At 40.7% G+C, this 25347-nt stretch overlaps 1 protein-coding gene across 4 annotated transcripts in view; it reads right to left on the bottom strand.

Annotated features, from left to right (window-relative positions):
• The window catches only part of PTPRO (protein tyrosine phosphatase receptor type O), a 264040-nt gene that overhangs the window by 11428 nt on the left and 227265 nt on the right, over positions 1-25347 (bottom strand). For 3 of the 4 annotated variants that reach the window (XM_019489537.2, XM_019489538.2, XM_019489540.2), the window contains 8 exons: positions 21797-21832; positions 19030-19111; positions 17858-17948; positions 17345-17421; positions 14396-14530; positions 11966-12088; positions 10016-10170; positions 1967-2102 (listed from right to left, as the gene is read on the bottom strand). In XM_019489537.2, the coding sequence (XP_019345082.1) occupies positions 1967-2102; positions 10016-10170; positions 11966-12088; positions 14396-14530; positions 17345-17421; positions 17858-17948; positions 19030-19111; positions 21797-21832 (835 nt within the window). The remainder of the gene's footprint in view (positions 1-1966; positions 2103-10015; positions 10171-11965; positions 12089-14395; positions 14531-17344; positions 17422-17857; positions 17949-19029; positions 19112-21796; positions 21833-25347) is intronic. The other variant, XM_019489539.2, reaches the window with a different exon arrangement.

Raw genomic sequence — 25347 nt, 5'->3', positions numbered from 1 at the left:
AGGGCTGCCAGGCTCTGCAATGGGCTCCCAAGGGAGGTGGTGCTCTCCCCTAACTTGGGGTCTTCAAGAGGAGGTTGGATAAATATCTGGCTGGGGTATTATGATCCCAGCACTCATTCCTGCCCAGGGCAGGGGGTTGGACTTGATGATCTGTTCAGGTTCCTTCCGACCCTAGAAACTATGAAACATTGTCATAGGCCAGCTAAGGAAGTTCAGGCTGGATGAATGGACCGTAAGGTAGATAGAAAACTGGCTGTAGCATCAGGTTTGTAGAGTAGTAATTAATGGTTTGATGTCTAGTTGGCAACCGGTATCAAGTGAAGTGCCGTAGAAGTCAGTTTTGTCCAATGTCTTCATCAATGACCTGGAAGATAGCATAGACGGCACCCTCAGCAAGTTTGCAAATGACATCAAGCTGTGGGGAGTAGTAGATATGCTGGAGGGTCGGCCTACGATTCAGAGTGACCCAAACAAATTGGATGATTGGGCCAAAAGAAATATGAGGTTCAACAAAGACAAGTGTAAAGTCCTGCACTTAGGACAGAACAATCCCATGCACTGCTACAGGCTGGGGGCTGACTGGCTGGGCAGGAAAAAGACTTGGGGGTTACAGTGGTATAATATTTCAATAAGCTAAATATGAGTCAACAGCATGTCCTTGTTGTGAAGATGGCTAAGAGTATACTGTGCTGCATTGGTAGGAGTGTTGCCAGTAGGTCAAGGGAAGTGATTATTCCCATCTATTCACCACTGGTGAGAAGGGAACTAGGCTTATTTAGTCTAGAGAAGAGGAGAATGGGAGGGGATTTAATAGCAGCCTTCAGTTACCTGAAGGGGGGTTTGAAGGAGGATGGAACTAGACTGTTCTTCGTGGTGACAGATGACAGAACAAGGAGCAATTGTCTCAAGCTCCAGCAAGGGAAGTTTAGGTTAGATATTAGGAAGAATTTCCTCACTAGGAGGGTAGTAAATCACTGGAACAGGTTATCCAGAGAGGCATCCTTGGAGGTTTTTAAGACTCAGCTAAACAAAGCCTGGCCTGGGATGATCTAGTTGGGGATGGTCCTGCTTTGACCAGGGGGTTGGACTAGATGAACTCCTGAGGTCCCTTCAAACCCTAATTTTCTATGATTCTGTGATAAAGAATGAAGCCCCAAAATGGACACAACGTAGACCATGGTACTACAAGTTCCCCATATAATGCCTCAGCAACTTTGTCTACGTGCTAACTTGGAATGAAACATCTTTAAAGTAGTTCATCTTCCAGACCCAGTCTGTCAGGTATAATATAATCTTTTCTCCATTTTAGGACCAACAAGTAATTTAATAGAGCCAATAAATAGCCAAGTGAATGAAAACTTTCAGTCATTAGTACAGCTGATGAGAATGTTCCATATAGAAAATGGAAAATGTTTCATGTCAAAAATATTGTTCTATCAACAATTGATTGTTCTCACAGTGTGCTTGTTTTATTTTCGCTGTTTCCAATTTTAATTTTTTTGGATATTCACTGTGCAACTTTAGTTCATCAGCTTTTTTATAACATTTCATTGACCAAATATGAATAGCTATCCAATCCCAAAAGATTCCCAATACTCATTTAAACCCATGAATAAGTCCAGTATTTTCCAATCTGTTATGCTTCATATCATTTGTTCACGTCACTTCAATTTCTAGTCATCCCATCTAAAATATATCAGTTTGTTAAGATAAAAGGCTGTCCTGATCTACTGGTAGTTTATGGATCATAAGAACAAAAATATAATAATATAAATTTGATAAGGAGAAGAAAACTGTTTCATCTATATTCAGAAAAGAGTGAAATGCTCAATAGAATCAACAGTTGCAGGATTCAAGAGCATGCTGTAGAGAAAAAGCATGAAATAGTTATATTATATACATTGGTATAATACAGGATTTCTTTAATAGGATTCATTCTGAAATACAAGAGGATGAAATACCATACCTCTGTCTGCACCATGGACATCCTATGAGACCGCATGTCAGACACCAGTCCTAATATATCTACAAACTCGTGATCGTGAATGTGCTGTAAGAGCCGATCCAATGCTATAAAGGTTCCCGTCCGTCCCACGCCAGCACTGTAACACACATCATCATCACAAGTTACCACTTTTTATGGGGATACTTAGGAAACACTGAGTTTGCAGGTGCAGAAAGCAAATGCCATCCTGCAGTTTGGAATGAAGGCATCATTTATGACGGAAAAAGTGTATAATTTAGAGTTTTAAAATATCTAATATATGCTGCACAGTACCCCATGTGTCCCTTATAAAGGACGCACAGAACTAATAGATTTGCAATCATTTCACCCTTTTAAAGTAAATGCACAGAAAGAACTGATAAATGCATGATCTTTATAGGCTACAGAAATTGGATTTTGAGAGAGCCTGGGCCCAATCAGTCTCCTCTTCACCTTGCCCAAGGTTAGGAGCAAGGTGGTAGAAAGGTTCAGGTGCCTTGCTCTGGCTAAGGAAGAATGAGTGCAAACCCTGCTCTGGGTTTGTGCTAAAGACTGACATTTGTAAATCAGGGCCTGGGGAGTCCAGGAAGACTGGATATGATGCTGGCTATAGAAACTGGTAATCCCTGACCACAGTGGCCTAATGGTGTGCTAGGCTCAGGTGGATCTTTGATCTCTCTCTGCTGCATTCTATTGTCCCATCATCTTCTTCCCATTCTCAGTTTATTGATGCTACCCTTTTTTCTTAACAATGAGGAAAAGAATAACATTAGGTCTTTTGGAATTCACAGGTACAGCTTGCATAGTTTATTGTGCTTACTAAAAAAGGACTCTATGAAGTAGAACCTGTTGTTCTACACAGCTTGGTTTCACAATCTCCACAAAGTCAACACACTTCCTGTTAAAGAAAAACATTGTTAACAGCCCATTCCCACAAAGAAATAGCTAGTAAATCTAAATGTACAATGGCCGGGGGGAAACAGAGATTAAATGACTTGTCCACAGTCCCACATGAGATCTCCGGTAAAGCCTAGATCTTCCGATTTCTAGTTTAAAGCCTATATACACTGGACTATTCAGCAACCTCCCTCTGCACCCTCTCCCCCCCCCCCCCCCCGCCTTCTTCCCCAGCCCCACTCTAAAAAATGAATTATGAACAAAGAAATAACTCTATTCTAATTAAAGGTGTCTTCAGACAGACTATATAGGCAGACACAATGGAACTACAGTAGTCTTGGGACATTGGAAGGACATTTATTGTAAGATAACCCCAACTTTGTTCACTTACTCCTGCAGTGACAGAAGAGCAGTCAAGGCCCTGCTGAACTCTACACTGCAGAAATATATCCTTAGATCATGTGGACCTGTTGTGCAGAAGGTACCATGATCCAGGACACCTACTCCGGGAACATGAGATGGCTTCCAATAGGATACACTGCTTTGAACTCAGATTTCACCTCAGACTTCTAGTGGACAAGTATGTCTATGCTTAAGAAATTTAGGACGAGTTCTCCTTCTATCAGAAAATATACCTAACTTCATGTAAATGCCTAGCTCTTTATTTTATTTTTGGTGGCTGAAATTAGTTCTTTATAGCTACAGTTTCAATCCTTAGTGTATTTGTACTGCTTCACTTTATCAGCTTCTTCATGAAACCATTAAAAGCCTTTAGAATAAATAGTTCAGCTCATGGTAGCTTACAAGTGGTTTCATGAGCTAGTTGGTGGTTTTTAAACTTTAATTTGTTAATCCAAAAGAAATGTTGATTTCACGCATCTGACAGATGAGGCATACCAAATTCATGAATCCAATGAGAGGCTCTTAATCTAATTATTTTGACAGATATCTGCTCAAGAATTAATGAATCCAATTTCATGAATTTGACAAAAGTGATTAAAAAAAATCACAGATCTGCTAGATGTAAAAATAGATGTATGAAACTCAATTTAATGAATTCAGTAATAGGCAATCAATTTCATGCTTGCATTAAAGTTTGAGATTAATTTTAATGGTGTCCAAAATAATGTATTGGTATATATTATAGTTATGGATGAAAGTAACCACCACAGGAAATCAGTAAAAAGAAAAAATAGATATTTGCAGCTAGTTTGTTATAGTACAGAGTATATTTCATTACAGGTGGAATTATCTTTATTAAAGATACTATATTACACTTGTGTTCCTATGTTTCATTACTGGCACATATTATGAAGTAAGCATGGAACAGGGGAGCTGAGCATAGGTAATGCAATAAAACCTTTTATATAAATCCCTTCTTTGAGCCTACAGTATCTGTCTCTGTTTTGCATTATGGCTCAATCTTGCAACTTTACTCTCCATGAGTTTCCTTAGTAACTTGTGTAGGGAAGGCTACATGCTTGGCTATTAGGGCTGTGTGAAATAGTACCATTCTGTTTCACCTTGAGTTTTGAGGTTTCAAGGGAGCAGCATTTCGTATTGAATTTCATTTCGATTTGAAACAGCTGTTCCATTTTGCTTCGTTGAAACAGCGAGGCTGTTTCGATTCTGGTTCAATGTTTCGCTAGATCAGCCAGGGATGGGAAGTCAGCCCACCCCTGGTGCTAGATCAGAGATGGGCTGACTTCCCACCCCCTGGTGCAAGATCCATAGTGCAGCAGATGGGAACTCAGCCCAGCTGGACTGATTTCCCCAGTGCTATGGTCAAAACATTTTGACTTTTGAAACATTTCAACTAGCCTCGTTTTGTTTTGAGGCTGTTTTGAAGCCCTTTGTTTTATTTTGATTTTACTGTTTCGACTTCATAATCAATTGAAACGAAATGGCTGGTGAAATTTCGCACAGCCCTACTGGCTATTATGAAAAATGCTGCTGTGGCATGATTTACTAATGAGATGGTGAGAAATATCATAAGGAAGTTGAAGCAGTGTTACTGTAAAAGGCTGTTTGCTGTGAAATGTCACGGTCACTTAGGACTTGCCATCTGACTGCAAGTCATAGTTAACTGTATTACTCTTAAGTCAAGCAGCAAGCAGGGTAGACTTGCACTTTATTGACTAAGTTATCTAAATTAAATATATCAATATATTGATATATAAATGAAATATAATATATCTATATATATATATGTATATATATAAAATTTAATTTATATAATTTAGTGTGAATGTGTGTTATATATAAAACATGCATATATATATATAAGAATGCTTTTGTGAGCTGCAGTTCATCATCTGATTAAGTTGCTCCAGCTTTAGTATATAAAGATTTATATATCATATTTTTATATAAAGAAATTAGTGTATAAAGTGCAGAACAGGAAGTGCCGAACACTTGGTCATGAGAAAGCTGCAGCTGGGGTTTTTAATGTTATGTCCATACAGTATAGTACTAGGCCTGTGCAAGTCAGCACTAATCTGATCCGGCTTCAGATCTGGCCACTTCAGATGGCTGCAATCCGATCCAGCGCTCCGGACCTCCGAAGCTTCAGAGCTGCCTCAGAGATCCAACCATAGGGTATAATGGGGAAATCAATGAAATATCTATAACTTTGTTGTTTCTTGTCCAATTTGGATGAATCTTCCAGAGATGGTAGCTTCTTCTGATAGCATGAAACCTGCCAAGTTTCAAGAATATCAGTGCAGGGGTTTGTGGGCAACTGTACCCCAAATTCTTGAACACTGTCTCTCATCCCATTCTCATTAAAAAACTAGGGGACTGTGGCGTCAACACCTAGGATCTTGGAATCATTATTGATTCCAAAATGAACATGAGCTGACAGTGTGGAGACGCGGTCAGGAAGGCCAACCGCACCTTGTCATGCATCCACAGATGCATCTCAAGCAGGTCCAAGGAGGTGATCCTCTCCCTCTATGCGGCACTGATCAGGCCACAGTTGCAGTACCACATCCAGTTCTGGGCGCCGCACTTCAGGAGGGATGTGGACAACATGGAGAGGGTCCAGAGGAGGGCCACCTGCATGATCAGGGGGCAGCAGGGCAGGCCCTACAAGGAGAAGCTAAGGGACCTGAACCTGTTCAGCCTCCACAAGAGAAGGCTGAGGGGGGATTTAGTGGCCATTTACAAACTAGTCAGGGGGGACCAGCAGGCACTGGGGGAGTCCCTGTTCCCCCGAGCACTACCAGGAGTGACTAGAAATAACGGTCACAAGCTGGCAGAGGGTAGATTCAGACTAGACATCAGGAGGCGCTACTTCACAGTCAGGGCGGCTAGGATCTGGAATCAACTTCCAAGAGAAGTGGTGCTGGCTCCTACCCTGGGGGTCTTTAAGAGGAGGCTAGATGAACACCTTGCTGGGGTCGTTTGACACCACTGCTCTTTCCTGCCATGGCAGGGGGTCGGACATGATGATCTGTCACAGTCCCTTCCAACCCTACAAACTATGAAACTATGAAAGCCAAACTCATATCACAGCTGTGTGTTACAACACAGGGGGGTCAAAACTGCAGGGGTGGTAGCTCTTACTGAGGGCACAAAGCCTGCCAAGTTTCAAAGAGATAGGTGCAGGGGTTTGGGAGGAACTACATTCCAAACTGCAAACAAGCAAAACTCGTGACATGGGTGACACTGCGTGTGTTAATGCGCAGTGGGGTGACAGCTGCAGGGATGGTGGCTCCTGCTGTGGCCACGATGCCTGCCAGCTGCTGAGGAGATCGGTGCAGGGGGGTTCTGGGGCTCTGCACCCCTAGCTGCTGACAGGCAAAACTCGTGCCAAAACTGTGTCTGTCTTGGGGCAGTTGATTGTCTGTATTGAGTCTTTCCTCTCCTTGGCCTGGTTTTGTAGGTGCTAATTGATGCTCATTAAGTCATTATGTAGTAGCCAGGTCCTGTGTATTTAACTGGTCCCTGAGTCCCTGGTCCCTGAGTGACTCATGATTGATTGATTGGTAACTGGGAACACAGCAGCTTAGCAGCCAGGCCTGCAGCAGTGTCTCCCCTCCCCGCCCCAAGACAGACAGTCAGTCCCACAAGCACCCATGGCACAAGTTTTGGTTGTCTGCAGCTTGAGGGGCAGTTCCCCCCAAACCCCTACACTAATCTTCTTGAAACTTGGCAGGCTTTGTGGCCTCAATAAGAGCTACCATCCCTGCAGTTTTCACTCTGCTATGTTGTCAAGCCTAGACGTGACATGAGTTTTGCTTTCAAGATTTGAGGTGCAGTTCCCCCCAAATCCCTATACCGATCTTCTTGAAACTTGGCAGGCTTCATACTCTCTGCCATCCCTGAAAATGTCATCCAAATCAGACAAAAAATCCAAAAGTTATAGATATTTTATTGTTTCCCCATTATACCATATGGCCAGATCTTCAAGGTGGCTCCGAGGCAGCTCTGAACCGCTTCAGGAAGCCTAACGAGGCCAGCGCTCGACCTGGATGTGCTGCTTCAGACCCCAAAATGTCCAAAGTTTCTCCAGATCTGAAGCTCTGTCCGAAGCCTCGCACAGCCCTATATAGTACTATGTTTCATTTCGGTTTTGAATTTGGTTCTTTTGGAGGACAGTGATTTGTTTCAGTGTTTCAGATTGCTGTTCTATTTTGATTGGGCTGAATCTGTTTTGGAGTTTTGATGCTGTTTCAGCACTGATTTGGAGATTCGGATCAGCCGGGGAGAGGCTGCAGGTTCTCACACAGCTCCTCCTGCTGTGCCTTGCTCTGCCCCTGTGAGGGGAGCCATGGGAGAAGCTCCCATGGCTACCCTGCCTGGCCCCATCCCCTGCCCAGCCCCAGCCTCCTGGCACTTGAAAAAAAAAAAACCAAAAAGAAAAGCCCCGCACTCACCAGCTGGAGCAGCAGTGACCAGGGCCTCTGAGGACTTGCGGCAAAGCCTCCCCACAAAGTGCAGGGCAGTGGGAAGCAGCAAGGATCACCCCCCTCAATGGCACTCATGTGGCAGCTATCATGTTGCACAGGTGCAGAATGACTTGGCAGGGTGCCAGGCTCTGTCTGGGACCTGGGGCAGCTCCACCTGTCAGCTGACTCAGCCCCAGCTCCCAGACAGCTGCCACTCAGGTGCCAAGCAGTTGGGGGGCAAGCCCCGCTGCCCCAGGGTGCTCTGCCACAAGTGTTCAGAGGCCCTGATCACTGCTTGCTGCAGCTGGTGAGTGCACAGTTAAAAAAAAAAAAAAGCCCCGCACTCACCAGCTGCAGCAGGGGTAATTGGGGCCTCTTGGGGCTTGTGGCAGAGCCTCTTGGGGCTTGTGAACAGCACAGGCCAGCGGGGATCACCCCCTCCCCACACTTGGCATGAACACAGCAGCTGTTGCATTGTGCAGGTGCTGTGTGGCTGGACAGGACACTGTGCACTGTCTGGGAGCTGGGGCCACTGAAGCCGAGTCATGCTAGGCTCTAGCTGATGGGTGGAGCTGCCCTAGCTCCCAGACAGTGCACAGCATCCTGCCGAGTCGAGCTTCTCCCACGCAATGCGACAGCTGCCATGTGGGTGCCAAGCAGGGGGACGGGGAGGGGGATCTCTGATGTCCTTTGCTGTGTGGGGGGCCTCTGCCATGAGCCCTCCAAGGCCCCAATTCCCATTGCTGCAGCCGGTGAGTGTGGGTTTTTTTGTTGTTGTTTTTTTTAAGTGCTAGGAGGCTGGGGCCAGGCAGGGGATAGGGCTGGGCAGGGCAGCCATGAGGGCTTCTCTTGTGGCATCTTTGGCTGTGACTGCATCTGCCCCAGTGGGGGGAGCTGTGGCAGAAGCCCCCATAGCTGCCATGCCAGGCCCTATCCCCTGCCTGGCCCCAGCCTCCCAGCACTTTAAAAGGAGGGCTACGGGGCTGTGCTGGACTGTTCCCGAGGGGATGCCTCTGAAACATTCCAAAACATTTTGGATAGTTTCATTTAATTTCAGAGATGTTTCAGAACCTTCTGTTTCCTTTTGGATTTGGTGTTACCTAGGTATCCCTATGATAATCTCCTAAAAGGACAGAAATTACACAAACTGATATAAATGACCAGAAACCAGCTCAAATCTGTAACACAACAGAATTTCAGTGCACATAAACCACTTTCAAAATTGCCAGAACCAGTTTAAGATAAACCTGGATGGATGTAGTATTGGACTTAACTGGTTTAGGTTAAATCCATTTTTTGAACTTCTGTCCCAGATACCCTCCATATTGAAAATTAACTCTCAGTCCCCACCATCCCAAGATGCTTTGTACCTCCGCTGCAACCCCCCCACCCCACGCCTTGTAGGGTGGGCAGGTTAACCTTGAGTCCAAGCTGTTTGTTCCAGCTGAGCAGGGGGGCATGCTCTAGAGCCCCCAGCTTCTGACCTGAACAGCTGGAGGCATGTGGCTGCGTTTCCAGAATCAAAAGTGAATGTCTGTTCACTTGCTTATCTTCCCAATCTACACAGCTTAGACTAACCTGCAAAGATTGAATTGATTTGGCCCCGGGCTTTTGGACCATCTGTACTTAGCTCTACACATTGCGAGTTGAAATCAAAGGAGTTTAAGTGGAGTTGGATCAGAAATCAGTTTGGTATACACACAATTATTGAAAACAGCTGCTGTTTTCAGAGAAGTCAAGAAGTGTGCTAGCAAAAGATCAGATGACACACTAAAGCCATTCTAAAACTATATAAAAATGCTGTCCAGAAGAAAAGAAAAACCATATGCTGTACAAGAGCTGGTTGTTACTATTGTGGCAAACACGGCTTGCCTGTGGATTTACATCCTAATGTTAGGAGATCACATTAGTCAAGTGATCTCAGAGAGATCTGTATAGAATAGTTCCTTGCAGGAAAATGTCCCACTTGATACCTGACTTCCAAAAAACAGAACAGGGAAATACAGCAGAGGGAGTCCCTTAGCTGATAGAAATTAGCCCAGCTGACTTCAAGTGAAGTTGCTCCAATTTTTGCTGACTGAAGATCTGGCCTCTAACACTCAACTTTGAAAAATTATTATGTATCACAATAGCTACATCCTTACAACTGGAGCTGTAAAATTAAATGATAGCTCTCTTGAGTCAATGATAATGCATTTGAAAGATTGTGGAAATGAAAGAAAATGGAATCTTAAGCATTTACCTGCAGTGTATAATCATGGGCCCTCTACTCTTTGTGGACTGCTGTCTGACCATCTGTACAAACTGCAGGATGCTTTCTGCAGCATTTGTGGTGGGGACGCCATGATCAGGCCAGGCAGTATAGTTAAAATGCATCACATCTTGCACCTCATCAGCCTATGGGGAAAAACAAAATAATGCCATACCCCAATTAGTTTTTTTCCCATGCAATCACACTCAATCTGACAAACACATTTTTAAATGCAAATGGTAAAAGTGGTAAAGATGTTATTTTTCAAACTAATTTCTGTTCTTTAGCATTCAAAAGGAATAAGACTGCATTTTTTTAAAATCATGAACTGCATAATTTTGCAGCTTCTACTTTCTCTCTTCTTTTACCCCATTTTTCCTTGTACCCTTCCCTTATCATTTTCCTTTTGATTTTGCCATGCAAAAAGGGAAAGGCCAGAAACACGGGATTTTTTCATTTTCAGGTTTCAATGAAAATAACAACAAATAATAAAAATGAATTTTTCTGAGGGGGATGGGACAGAATGGAAAAATCACTATTTGAGAAAAAGGACTTCTAATGAAAAAGCTTTGCCATTCAAAAATTTCTACTAACTCTAAGTGAAAGGTAGCAATAGGCCAGGGAAATAGCTTAACAAAGTACAGATCTGGATTTGAGTCTTCTAAAGACAGCTTCTTAACAGATAAAGGGCATATAGTCAATGCTGTATGTCTGCATAGAATGAAGTTCGAGACTGTATTAGAGCAAGCATCCTTTTTAATGCACTAGTTCAAGTCATGGCTTCTCTAATTACATGTGCAATTCAAAATATTGGGAGGTGGAGAGAACACTTGAAAGCTCAGGTATCTGAACCCCTTTGATTTGAAAACTTCATCTTCTCATGAAAGTTGAAGTACGTTCCAGTCTTGACCTTAAATAGGCTGAAATAGGCTGAAAATATCTTACAAATGGATTTGCTGACCCCAAAACAAAAAGTATGCAAACGCAGACAAAAATTTCAAGAGGACATCTGAATGGTTCGGGTTTTTTTTTCAGTTTTGTTTTTACATTCTTGAGCTTGTTCCTCTTATTCTTAGATGTGGTCCACTGTGATACATTGAGAGTGAAGCACAGGAAGTCAAGACTGCCATGTATGGTAAACTCCCATTTTTTTTGCCTTTCCAGATAATGCAGCAAAATGTTCTATTACAGCAGTAGTAGGGCATGGGTTAAACTGTATTTTGTCATTGCTAGGACATGTCATTAAGAAAATACTGAGACTGTTTCAGTTGTCTGCTTTACAAGCAATAATGTTCAACCTCTCTATTTCCAGGTCCTGAACTATTTATGAATTATTAAAGGACCACCCTTTGATATATAGGGCAAACAAGAAATACAGTTTAAATGTGATCTCCAAATGAAGCATCATTATAATTATTTGCATTACAGCAGTGACTAGAAGCCCCAGTCAATACTTAGTCTACCATGGGACTCGCTTCTACCATGTGCTGTTTTGTCAGCTCTACACTAGCTAAGGATCCTGCTGAAATCCCCAAATGTCTAGTCAGGGCATCATCATTGCTCTTTTGCACTACAAGCTGACAGGTGTGAAAATCACAGTGTTAGATTTTGTGATATGGAAATTTGTTTACTAGAAACTGAATTAGAGCCACAACTTTTTATTTTCTGTTCTCGTGAAGAATGCCTAGAAGTACAAGAGTCCATTTGTCAGACCTTTGAATTCTGAACACCTTTTGTAATTCAAGGGAATGTAGAATCAAAACCAATACATATATTTTATATTTCATCCCTCTCTCTTTTACTGGCTTCTCCAAAATTACAGATCTAAAATGCCCCCAACATTTTGGAGTATTGGTGCTAGGGACAACATTTTTACAGGATGCACCCTCCCCCTCTCCCCGCACCCCAATTGCACAGCAATACATTGTTCACTTCACCTACATAGCTTATTCTGAAATTCCTATAAACCCAGTCTGTGTGTTCCTCCTCTGAGAGCATCTCCACAGTGATGTCCCCATAGGCAATAGGCTCTTCTGTAAAAGGCCAGTAATGATCACATTTCACCTGGAAGGAAAAAGAAAAATCAGTTCAATCAAAATTTATTCAGCCTCAGGTTTGAAAAGTAACACAACTGAATTTTACACAGCACTTAAGCATGTGAAAAAAATTTGCTGAGACAGGTCTCAAGGTCAGATGCGTATAAACACTCAGCAGAAATGGAGCATATATGTGCTTCTGAAAAGTGGTGTCATTATGGGAAAAGAATGGAAGCTCTTAGATTCTCTGTAGGTAGTTGACTCCCTGAAGGAAGGAGTTGCAATAGCCTCAAAATAAGAAGATGCCAAAATCTAATAAAAAAGATTAAACATGTAAAGAAACAAAAATATGCTTTCCAATAATGTAAAGAAAAATGATAGTACTTATTTAAGCTTAAAATCATAAAACCACCTATCAAGTCTCCAGAGACCGTAATCATACAGTACGTGCAAATACAACGAAACCTCAGTAGGTGTTAAAATACATTCCATGGAATCTCCCTAACCCCATTTCATCCAGTCAGGCCTCAGGACACACAAGACATGAAACTCAAGGCATAAAACACAGAGTAATATTGCATGTGGCAGCTGTGCATGGATGAGTGTGCTGTGCATGGATAGGTGTGCTGTGCATATGAAAACATGGGGAATGCTCAAGATCTGCATGGAAAGGCAGTCATTAGCAAGGGTCACAGGATAAGCTGCTCATGTGTCAATTGTCTAAGGAATACACCTTCACCAGGCCTGGTCTTACAACTTTTGCAGCGTGCCCTGTAAGGGCACCAATTTGGGCCATTTCAGATGCGTGTGGAGGGGACAGCAGGTCCAGATTCTCTCAGAGGAAACTGCTGCCAGCTTCCTGTTCTCTTCTGTAATGACAGGGAGCTAGCTGGTTGTTGCATAAAGGGGAGCTGACTGCAGCTGTGGCAGTATAGCAAACGGTGAGAAACAATCACTCAGGGCCTTGTTACATCTTATACTGAGAGCTGCACAAACACTGATCAATGTTAGTGCGAGCTCGAGTTTGGAGCACTCACATGTTCAGGCCAGCAGAAGGGGCAGCAGCCTGATCCAGGCTAATGTGGGACACGGGGTGGATAGGGTGTTTACACTAAGGTGTAGCTTAATGTTGCTACACCTTAGTGTTACTCAAGCTAGGTGACACAGATTAGCGATAATCCAGCCCAGAGCAAGCATGTGTACAAAAGTCTCTAGAGACCAATGGACAGCACAACCTGGAGCACCCAGTATGGTGCCCCACTAGCTAAGCAAGCTTCTCTGTTCTACCCCAGTCTGAATGGTTTCAGTGCACTGCAAAAGTCAAACCCCAAGGAAATTAGAATGGCCATTAACAATATCCCATCTGTGGATGAGCTTTAGCTCTCACCTATGACCCTGTTTTAACTAGGGACTAAACTGCATTGTCAGATCAGTTGAGGGAGAACAACATACATTTGGGTGGCGGCAGCATATTGAGAACAGCAAGCTATTATCTAGTAACATATCCAGGATCACATGAATGGACATGCTATATCACCTGCATGGTTATACTTAACCTTCGATTTTGGGGGGAAAAGTTACCAAGAAAAAGCAAACCTAGCTTGTCATTTTTACACAGCTAAAAATTGTTGATGCCCCAGTTATTAAAACACCAGTAACATATACTCATGCTTTGGTCATGTGGATGACTATACGTAAAGTAGATACTAACTTGGGATTACCAATTTATTACAGAAAGTCTAGGAAAGAGCCATTTGATAGTGACAATTTTACATTTGCTACCAGCCTGGATTCAAAACATGAATAGTTCCCTGGACAATTTAGTTTATAGTTAGACTTTTTAAATATTCTCATTGAACCTTAATAATTTTAAAGGATATGTATTTACCACTGTAGTCAGCTGTACATCTGCTAATAGTATTAGTGATAAGACCAAGGTCAACTGACAGGTGCGACTACACAAGAACTTCAGGAAACTCATGTGTAGATGCAGAATTATATCTGTACTTTCTACCCATCACCATGAAGTTTTGCACCAGGGCTACTTTTTTGAAGATGTTTAATCATTACAATAATTCATTTATATTCCAGTATTAACCAGATAGAATAGACATGCAATTGCACCAAGTACAAGAAAAAAACATGGTCTCAATCCAGAAAAAAACCCAATAAACTATGAGTTTAACTTAGAGTCTCCCATTGATTTTGCTGGGAGTTTTGGAGGATAATGACTTTGAAGATCTTGTGTTATCACTGTTGGTGTTGAAAACAACACAAAAAACCCACAGATGTTTATTATTTCCTTTCAAGATGCACATAGGATTAAGTTACCTACCCTTCTTTTTTCATTACATTGAGTGAGCATAACAATAATTTGTGATTTTTGCTGGAGGACCATCTTCCAAAAATCATTCCTTGTTTCTGGCAATGGCCCCTGGGTTGCAATATATTCCTGTGGTGAGTTGTAGCCCTAAAAAACAGTTGCAATTTAATATACTTCATTTCTCAAGCCCTTCAGAACATATGTTTTCCTGAGTGTATTATTTCTCTGTGCATGCCTGTATATATGTATGTGTAGGTAATATGTGTACACACATCTTTTAAAGCTATGTTTTGAATGTTTAAAAAATCAGTTTATACTTCAAGCAAATTTCCAGTAATTAGGTACCTGGACACTTATAACAAATACATAATTTTTCCATGTATAGAATCTAATTATTGGGTTGTCTTATATTCAAGACTATTTTATAGTTGTGTAAATATGTTAATTCAGTGCATTTTTGTAGATCAAAACATTTGTAAGGAGGTTGAGGCCAATTACCATAGGAGAACCTGAAAATTGAAGTTGTTCACTGACAAAAGGTAAAACTGACCTAGTAAATTCAGTCCAAAGTGAAAGAAGTGTAAACATTAAACAATGAAAATAAATTCAGGGGTTTAATAATTTAAATTTCTGTTAGGTGCCCAAGTAAAAATAACTATCCTTATACTTTGCTTATTCCACCATTTAAATTAAACAGCACCTATGATTATTTTAATATGGAATTGAATGAAAGGGGTTGGTCTGCTGAGCTGTGATGAGGGAGAATGTAAATATATATTTGCTACATCATGGTTTAACTCAGTAAAAAAAATCCTTTAATCTTATGCCTAAAGCAGTGTCTTATTCTAACAGCCATAAGCTTAAAATCTCATCAAGCAGTTTTAATTTATTAAGCCTGAAATGAATTTGAAACAAATTGTACCTATTCCTATCCCTCTGCCAGCTTGTAAAGACTTTTGGCACATTTATTGTAGAAAAGACACAGTGTAAATAATACAAGATGCACCAAGATACTATTTTAGCTTCTAGTAGTTAACAGCATTTCCTGATCTTTGTTAGGAGAGCTGAGTTTGGAAGGTTACTCATGTCCTTAGAGATTGAAAAAATATGAAAGATACATTCAAGACACAGTGTGTTCCTATATAAATTGGGCTATGGCTATGCCAGACTATAATTTACATATAATTTTGTTTTGTATGGAGTATATAGAGTTGTTGTGGTACATTTTTATGTCCACCAACCAAAAAAAATCATCTTTAATCCTAGGATTTTAGATGAAACTGCTATGAGTTAAGCAGTAGGAGAGCAATCATCAAGATAACCCAAAACTAACATATTAGGTCTGTAAGATAAACTGGGAAAAATATTTTTATTTGTAATATAATTGCCAGCAAAATTAAATAAATCTAGCGTCAAACCCTGGAGGCTGAATGAGTGGTACTAGCATGGTCCACAGGATGGATCAGGCCCATGGACCTCCCTACTCACCATCCCTTTCCCTGCATGTTGGATCTAGTGCAAATGGTGTTTTCTCATAGATTCATAGATGTTAGAGTCAGATGGGACCTCAGTAGGTCATCGAGTCTGACCCCCTGCCCTGGGCACCCTCCTCCCAACCCAATACAGGACTGTACCACACACCTGCTCCAGCTACCTGGGGACCTGCGCTGCATGTGACACCCATTCTTGCCAGTCCAAGAACCATACCGCACAGTGCCCTCCCAGCTGGTCCAGGATATGTGCTATATGCAGCCTGGACTGGATGGGAGCAAGGTTCCTGCATGAGGAATGGGGTCACCAACTAGCTGGGGCAGGCACCATTTGTGCTGTGAGTCCTAGAGTGGGTGCCACATATAGGGCAGATCCCAGAGTGGGTGCCAGGTGGTGCACATCCCAGACCCTGTATGCAGAGCTGTTCCAGCAGCATGTTGGTCAGCTTAAACCCACACTGGGGGCTTAAACAGCACTGGGGGCCAGATGATGGGGCTCCATAGGCTGGATCTTTGATATCCTTGATCAAAGGCATAAGAATGCAGTTGCAGAAGAGAAGACTATAATGTCTACTTGGTTATTATAAAATTGTCACACTAGTTTTTGGACCTAAAGTATCAGAAGCATGTTTTCCTTTCTTTATTTCATATAGAGCCCACAGCATTTATGTCTGTGCTGTTACAACATCTTGAAAGTAACTGAAGTCAATATATTGTCAGCACAAAGTGGTGGTGTTGATTCAGCAACAAATAATGCTTTTCGCTTTTAATACTGAAACAAGTGTCTTGTGTGAAGCTATGTGGCAATGAGCTGCTGGAGCCATTTCAGCTGAGAACTATAAACACAGATATGCTAGCTATTTGCAGTTATTCAAGAAATCGCAGCACTTTTCACTTTGTAAAATTCCATTGTATAGCATTACACTCCCCATATAGTTTCTGCTGAATGCAGTGTTCTTCATTTCTTCCCTAAAACTCTTATGAAGTATTGCAATGAGCTGTTAAACTGCTGGTCCACACAGCAGAGGGAATAAGCCATGTGCAGAATGGCACTTGGGTCAGAGCAGTGCAAATGGAAGCCATCTTTGCAACCATCTGTGCTATGTGCATCTTGCCTAGACTTTGACAGTGGGGCTCATTGCCTTTATTTCTGATAGATTAAAGTATTGTGAAAGATCCTCCACAGTCTGAGAACAGCAGTTTAGAATTTAACCTTTCCCCTTGGGCTCCAAACTATTTCCTCCCAGCTATACTGGGATGTGTGTAACTCTGGCAAAATTTACTTCATGAAATAGGTTACGAGGCTGATGAAAAGTGCTATTCACAAAAGACAAAAATGAGTCAAGCTGCAATAGGCTTTCTGAATAGTCACCAAACTGTCAAGAGATTTTGATTTTTTTCACCACTTTCTGTATAATATTTTCCTATGCAGGTCTTTAATCTTCAGGTTGATTTAAATCTTGTTACTTACAGGAATATAGTTGGCATTAATGTAGTCCAAACCTTCTTCTTCATTCATTGAAACTAATCTGACACGGCTAAAGTCATCTGCAAAAAAGAAAAAAAAAGTAGAGTCATTGACTCATCACAAGCCATGGAGCACTCTGCAGTATAACAAAGAAAAAATGTAGACAGCTAGTATTCAATACTATGAACAATGTCCATTCCACATGGATAGCACATTGACCTCTCTTCCACTCCCTGCCTCTTGGATCTCACTAAAACTATAGAAACAATAAGAAAGAAAGGCAACAGTAGAAATGATCTATTATTTTTCACTTTCCATCATGGCTAATATAAAGCAGAAAACTACCTTCTTTTAAAACTAGGAAAAAGCATGGCTTGCCCAGTTTCTTTTTGAGAGAACTTTTTAGAGCAGGTTTTTACGTGCTGGAAAATCTACTCAGATGCCATGAGTCCCCATTTTTTTCTTTCCCCCACCTCTTCAGAGACACTAGCAGACATCTGCAAACACTGTACTCACATGGCAAGATATTTGTATAACGATTTTTACATCGATTCATGGGAAGGTCAGCAGCAAAATGGGGTATGTCAAGGCCAATCAGTTTTAGTTCCTGTATGTGACAGCAGGAAAAATGCTACAGTTAATTTAACATTTGAAATCTATTTTAGACACTCGCAAAATAATTGGTTTTGAAGTTAATGCTTGTGACACATTCCAGAGACCTCAAATTTACCCACATTATAGATATGGCAAGTTCCCTTGTAAGCTCAGATCAATGTATCACAGACTGACTCTAGGAGTAGGAGGAGGTTTAGACTCCAGGCCTATTCAGTTTGCAGGAGCCCTGCTGAGACCATCAATATTTTTGACAATTACTTTTACTTGAGGTAGTGATTTGGGACTAATCTACCAAACTTATTCCACTGAATAGCTGTCAGATGGCAACTGCTGTTACTGTCACTCCTCACAGAGGCTCACATAGAATTAAGGACCTGGTCCTTGGTCCAGACATCTTCTATATACATAAAGAATGAATGAAAAGATAACTCCCTGAATTATGAAATACAGTCTCAAGCCAGGAACCACATAATCTTTTTGGGGGCAGGTTATTCATTTGATTTCCAGGTCAGTCTTTAGTAAGGGATAGATTCTTCAAGTTTTTACAAATATCAGTTTATAAAAATATATATATTTGTATTAATTTCCTTAAATAATTCTATCTAACATATTCTGCAAGGTATGAACATAAGTGAGAAGAAGCAAAACATCCTGTCTAGGAGAACAGCACATGTACTGCTGATTCTGTCAAAGGGAGTTTTGCCATTGACTAAATAGAGCCAGAATTTCATACCGTGTTGGTAGTTCCTTTTCATTTTCACTTGACATTTGACTTCTGGACATTGGGGAACCAAAGTATTTTTAAAAGACCAATGAATTCATGATGCCTGTGTTCCAGGAAATTTTGCTGTCACTTCATCTTCAAGTTAAGAATATACCTGGTTCAGCTTACACTGCTAAGTAGCACTATATTAGAACAAAGACATGGGCCTGAATACCACAAGTACACCACTAAGTTCCTGTAGTTTTGCAAAACTTACAAAGTAAAATACAGTATTAACAAATTCCTAATATTTACAGAAATCTAATTTAGGCACAACATTCAGGAAAGAAAGAACTCTCCATATATTTACCTCAAATTGCAGAGAAAATTTATAATCAGAATCTTTAGCCATGTCCTTGATGTAGCCATCAAAGTCATCCAACTGGACAGGGCTTGTCAAGAAACACAGAAGAGAGATTACTTTTCTAGATACATTTGCTTTGTTTTGGAGCACCAACAGTTCACTTAATACAACTTTTTAATATTCCACTCTATGGAATAATTCTAGTTAGAATTTACACAAATCTGATGCTCATGTACCTAAAAAGCACAAATTTAACCCATGCTGGTAGCTGCATGGACAATACAAAGAGCTGTAATTGATAGGGTTAATTAATCCATGATGGTAAGGTAAATCCTGCACTCCTTAGTGAGGCAAAATTCTCACTGGGCGCATCTACACATATATTAATGAGATGCAATAAACTCTGGAGCTTATCACACAAGAGTTAATTGCTCCCAGGCACTAAGTGAACACATGTGCCTGGGACCACAGCCCTGTTGAGTCAGGTCAGAGCAGTTCCAGCTGGTAGGGAGTCCTGGGGCGGGGGTCAACCTGGCAGCCTGGGGCTGCTCCTTCCCTGGCTCAATGTCCTGCAGAGGGGCTGGCTGGGGCATGAGGGTGCTTTGGCAGACAGCCCCTACACTGAAACATCCTGCCCCAGTCAGCTGGGCAGTGTCTACATATGTGGTGCTACAGAGTAAAAAACTCTGCAGTAGGAGAGTACTTGTATTTGCAAGTAATTTACAGCAATTCTGCTGTGGAATTAGTTTATTTGAGCCTAACAGAGGTGCACAAGTAAGTGCACAATGTTTACTACAGAGCTAATTAGTCAGCTCCACAGTAAATGTCTCATGTAGAGGCACCCACTGAGGCCAAAAGAAATGTTGGCTGATGCAGAATGCAGGACTATGGATGACTGCACTTAAAGTGGGGAAAGCTGCTTCCCCTCAGCTTCCAACCCCCAAAACAGATAGGCCTGACCAAAATTTTTGTTTCAGTTAAAAATGAGTCTGGATGGCATATTTGGATCCAGATCTTGACTCACATTCCAAGTCCTTAGAATGCTTGGTCATGTCCAGGTCTATAGTTCAGATCCACCTCTAATTACAATATGACGATATTATTTTTCACAGTGCAGAAAAGGGACATCACTTAGACTTCATTAATGACATAAAAAGTTCCTTTCACAGGTGAAAAGTTCTCTCATAAACAGACACTTTCAAACTTCATGCAATCGGTAATCATGAAAGCCATTAATGGGTTTCACATTTGGATTCTTTTACAAACAGATCTTTATTTGGGGCAGAGAAGGTTTGTAAAATATGTTCAGCAAATGTCTGAGCCCCCACGCAATGATTATTTGCACAGCTGTCTGATAGAAGAGCAGGTGGCTCCTATCAGAAGCCAAATTTTGTTCTAGTATATGCTAGCACAACTCCCACTGCAGACAATGGAGTGTCAACATACTCAGTCATATAGCTATATCAGACCAGATTTTCAATTGGTGTAAACTGGTCTGTCAGAGCTAGGCTTGATTACATCAGATGAGGGCCTGGCCCAGACATGTCCTAGGAACATGAAGACTGAGTAAATAGACTAATAACCTGAATAATGAAATACTGGCAAACAGTTTCTATCACCTAATTATCATGTTCTAATTTACAAAATGCTGAATGAAGCATATACACAAAAATATTTTCATTTACTTGAAGCAATATGCCCCAAGGAGCCCATCTTATCACTCTTGGTTAGCAACAATGATCTATTATACCAGCAATAACTGCCACCAGAGTACGACGTCAAGGGGAAAGAACAGTAATACAGAGGCATGCCAGCCAGCTCTGTACCCTGGGCTGACATATGATGCCCAGGGCAGTGCTGGCTGCCATGGTACCAGTCAAAGTGGAGTGATCAACAGGGATCCAGGGTTTCCATTTCCCATGGAAAAACAGAGAAACCATGGATTTCCTGTTTTTATTAGAGAAAAATGGATTTTACCTTTTAGCAGAGAATCCCGCAGATTTCCTGCTTTTGCAAAGAGCTGTGCAGGCAGGCTGAGTTCCAGTCTGCAAGAGTGATTTGCAAAAAGGGCAGGAAACCCCCCAACCCTGTCTGGAGGGAGGGGGAAAGGGAGAGAGGGAATGGCAGGGCCTGAGGGGCACCATCAGGGCTGGGGGTGTGAGAGATCTTTAATTTTAATAACGGATTTTGGGGTTTTTATCAGCGAATTCGAGATTTTTTTATCAGAGAAAACCAGGATCCCTGGTGATCAGCCACTGCTGCCATAATGACTATTTTTGCACCCCTCCACAAAAGTGGGGTCCAGGGCTGCTGCCCCGGTGACCTTCCTCCTCTTCCTTGCCCCACCCCCATGCCCCAGTTACACTACTGTAGTAATATAAATGACTTTGCTCCAGTTTTTTCACAGTTTGTCAGTTTTTACTAAGGAAAAGCCCTGTTGGAATTGTGAAATTAGGATAATTGATCCTTTCCATGATGGTTAATTTACTGCCAGTCAGGAGCAATTTTACCATAACTTCTCTGCTAATAAAATTAAATAAAATCCATGGTACTCTTGATTTAGTGTAGTTATGGTTTGCTATCTGTTTCCAAACATATTATAATTACTTTCTGAAAGCGTGTGCCAGAATGAAGTACTTTTATCTCTGTAACTATAATACAATGATGAAATATAATATACAATGCAGTATTATACCACACCCACACACACACACGCTACTTTTTAGTCTAATGTGACACATTTAAAAAAAATTAATATAACAATGTCACATACTTGGTCAGCTTTCTCTTCTTTAATCCATTTTTACTCCTGTAAAACAAAAACACAGCTTTTTTTCACTTTAACTTACTATCTGGGCTAGACTTAAAATAAATATCATTGTCAAAGCTGAATGCAGGCTTCCATCAGAATTCAATATGCTTAAGTTACTTAACTTCCTTAATATTTAGGTCAGGATTGTGGGTGAAACCTAGGCCCCTTGGCATTTGATAGGAAAACTTATATTGACTTCAGCAGGCCCAAAGTTTCACTTTGTGGTTCTAAGGAACTGCCTGCACATGGGGGACAAGGACAATGCATACAGGTAGTATGTTCAGAGACCTTGGACAAAATCCTGACCTTGCTGAAGTCAAAGGGAGTTTTGTATTGAGTTTTCTAGGGCAAGAAGTTCACATCATGCACCTGAGCCTGCTATAATCCTGAGGATGTCAGGCCACATTAGCTCCTGATATACCACATTTTGGTGTGCAGCATAGTATTCAATTGCAGATCAAGTTAGATTTGGCCCTGCCTCACCTTGTTTTTATCTGCAAGGAAAGCTAGTGCTGCCATTCGGGCAAAAGGAACAAAAGGATGGAGGCTATATTTGGCTTAATTGGGCTGCAAGGTTTGGGATACCCCTTGAAACCTACATTTTCCCCCTGCAAGCCCTGATTAGACAAAATTAAATATCATTTAAGCTACATAATCTGAATATGGGGTGACCTAGTGCCTCCACAAAGAAGCCAGTAATAAATATCCTGCTGATTTCAACATGAATAAGTAATGTCCCATAGATAATTGGAATGAACTTTTTAAAACAGAGACAGATATGCTCACACACAGAAACCATGCTGGTCATGTAATATGCTGAATTTTCATGATTCAGAGATCAGTTTATAACTTGCTAGAGGAAGATCAGAAGAAATGCACTGATGAATTTCAGAAAATAATCCCACAAGAAAAAGAACTAAGAAGTGCATTATGCTAACCTCCATCATATTATTTACTATTACATGCAAGAAGTGTGGGCGCAAGTTTGTTTGGAAAGAGATGGAGCAGTGGTTTTCAAACTGGGGTATGTGTACCCCTTGGGGCACATGGCTCTTTACCAAGGGGTTCATGTCTAATTTTAATAATGATGATGGAACTTTTGATTGGTCATTATGTGGTGAGTAATGGCATTGATGCATATTGACATTCATGTCAACACTCTTCCTAAGGCAGAGGTTCTCAACTTTCTTAGACTTGAGGCACCCCTCAAAAATGCTAGCTCTTAGTTTTCACTTGTTTTTTTGACTACAGAAAAATAATAGAGCAGTTCTGTTGCAAAAGAACTAAAAAAGACCATAACTAGGCAGAATGTCTTTAACATGATAGTTTCCTATTTGTAATCTCTAGGTTTATCTTGTAAATCATGATTGCATGCCTAACAGTGCTAACACTGTGTACTCTTAAAAGGATCGCAAAACACCCCAGAGTGCCACACCACCCTGGTTAAGAGTCACTGTCCTAAGGAATGAACATGCAGAGGCATGTCAGGTATAAGCAGGAGGTATGCCCAGAAGTATTTTGCAGGTAAAGGGGTATGCAAACAAAAAAGTTTGAAAAGCATTGGGCTAGACGACAGCACATCTCACAAACTCCCTATATTTTTAACAAAAGTGATCAGTGCTGAGAACTGCAACAACGTCAACTAGTCAACTTTCATGTACAAGTGAGCACATCCTGAATAGTTTCTAACCTGTGCTACAAAATACTAGTCAGGCCTGCTAAACAAACCAAATGTAATGAACAAGTTATTGCTTCCTGAATTTCCTATCAGAGAATGACTAATGTCTTTTTCTGGACCTTTAACATCATCACGTTATAATAAAATCATAACCTTGTAATGTCACAGCTATAATCAAAAGATTTCTAGATACTCCAAGCTACATTCTCATCTTATATAAATCATTATAGGTCTGTTGAAATCAATGTAGATAGTGACAATTTATGTCAGATACCAATCTAGCTGTCTATATCTAACGAAAGCACTAAAGTTATATGCAACAATTTGTATGACTTCAAATTTCAGTGAATGATAAAATTTACATCTGTTTCAAGTAAACTATAGTGATTTCAGTTTCCTGTTGGGGGGGGGGGGGGCACTCAGTTTTCGAGCTAGCAATCTTTGACAAAAAATAAAACAAAGATTCTGAAAAGAAATTAAAATAAACAATTCTGATCCTGTCTTTCTTTTATTATTTTTTTATGTCATCTCCCTCTTCTTTTTCCTGTGGGCATATGAAGGGAAATTTTATATCTCTCTTGGATGTTTTTCCACTGTGTTTTTCCCATACTGTGCCAAAATGAAAATATTGAAATTATTTCACTTGAAAATTATCTTGAAATTACTTCAAAAATTAGAAGTTCCAGCTAAAATACTTTCATATGAAAAATACATTTTCCCCCTTTTTCATGAAAACAAAATTCAAATTTCAGCTGTCCCTAGCTAGTATAAATTAGCACAGCTCTGTGCTGCTTATGATGTGAATATTTCTAAGAAATCTCCTCCAAGAAACATTTCAACTGGCCCATAAAGGAGGTGATTGACATCATATCTGATGAGAAAAACAGAAAATGTTTATTAAGCTTTCAGTATTTCAAAATAGTCCTTTGTCTCTGCCTTGGAGTTGTTTGCTGAGTGCTCACAAATATCATAGCCAAATGGTATGCAAAAACCTAGATATTTAAAACAGTAAGATTGTTTTGTTCTGTTATTCCATTTACATCAGAGATGCAATACACCCACCATTAAGAATAGTCTGACACAATGAAGATCTGACTGACCATTGTCCTGCAATGCATAAATTTATTTAAAGAGCAGTACAGAGTGGCTCTAAAATAACAGCATTCTGATTTGGTTGCCTGTTATAGCCACTTTGAACTAATGAAAATAACTACACATGCTGCAAGTTAATGGAATAAGGCCCAGACAGTTTTGTAGGGTTTGTTCCTATTCTTAGGGCCCTGATATACACTCAAATTAAAGCTGGATAGAAACAAGCTATAGAGTTGCTACACATTTTCAAGCACTAATTTTATAGCTGGTCGGTTCTTTTTATAGCTGGATGGTTATTTTTATCATGTGATAATTACTTGTCTCCAGTCTTACTTTCTGTGTGTGAATGCTCTAAATTTATTGCATGATTAACCAGTTAATTGCATGATATATGTAATGTGTAAGAGAGGTCTTATAGAAGTCACTGGCAAAAACTCCCCTGGTTGCCACAGAATCAGAAATGGCCCCTTTCTCTAATACTAATCAATGTTTCTTCATCTGGCTCCACTCCAAAATTAGATTTGTTCTTTTAAACATGCAATTCACATCAACACATAATTGGTCTCTGCAAGCCATATTTAACATATTCCTGCATATTAAGGAATGTTAACCTAACCTTGCAATCATACTTCACAAAGAAATTACCGTCAAGGTGAACAATTTGGGCAACATTAAAAAAGAAAGTGTCTTTTCATTTTAGTACCATCCTCAAGAGGTATCACCACCTACATTTCAGATCTTA

The sequence above is a fragment of the Alligator mississippiensis genome, chromosome 4 (assembly GCF_030867095.1).
Source record: "Alligator mississippiensis isolate rAllMis1 chromosome 4, rAllMis1, whole genome shotgun sequence".
Lineage (NCBI taxonomy): Eukaryota > Metazoa > Chordata > Crocodylia > Alligatoridae > Alligator > Alligator mississippiensis.
Note: the sequence above shows the minus strand (reverse complement) of the source record. Positions and strands in the feature narration are given on the sequence as shown.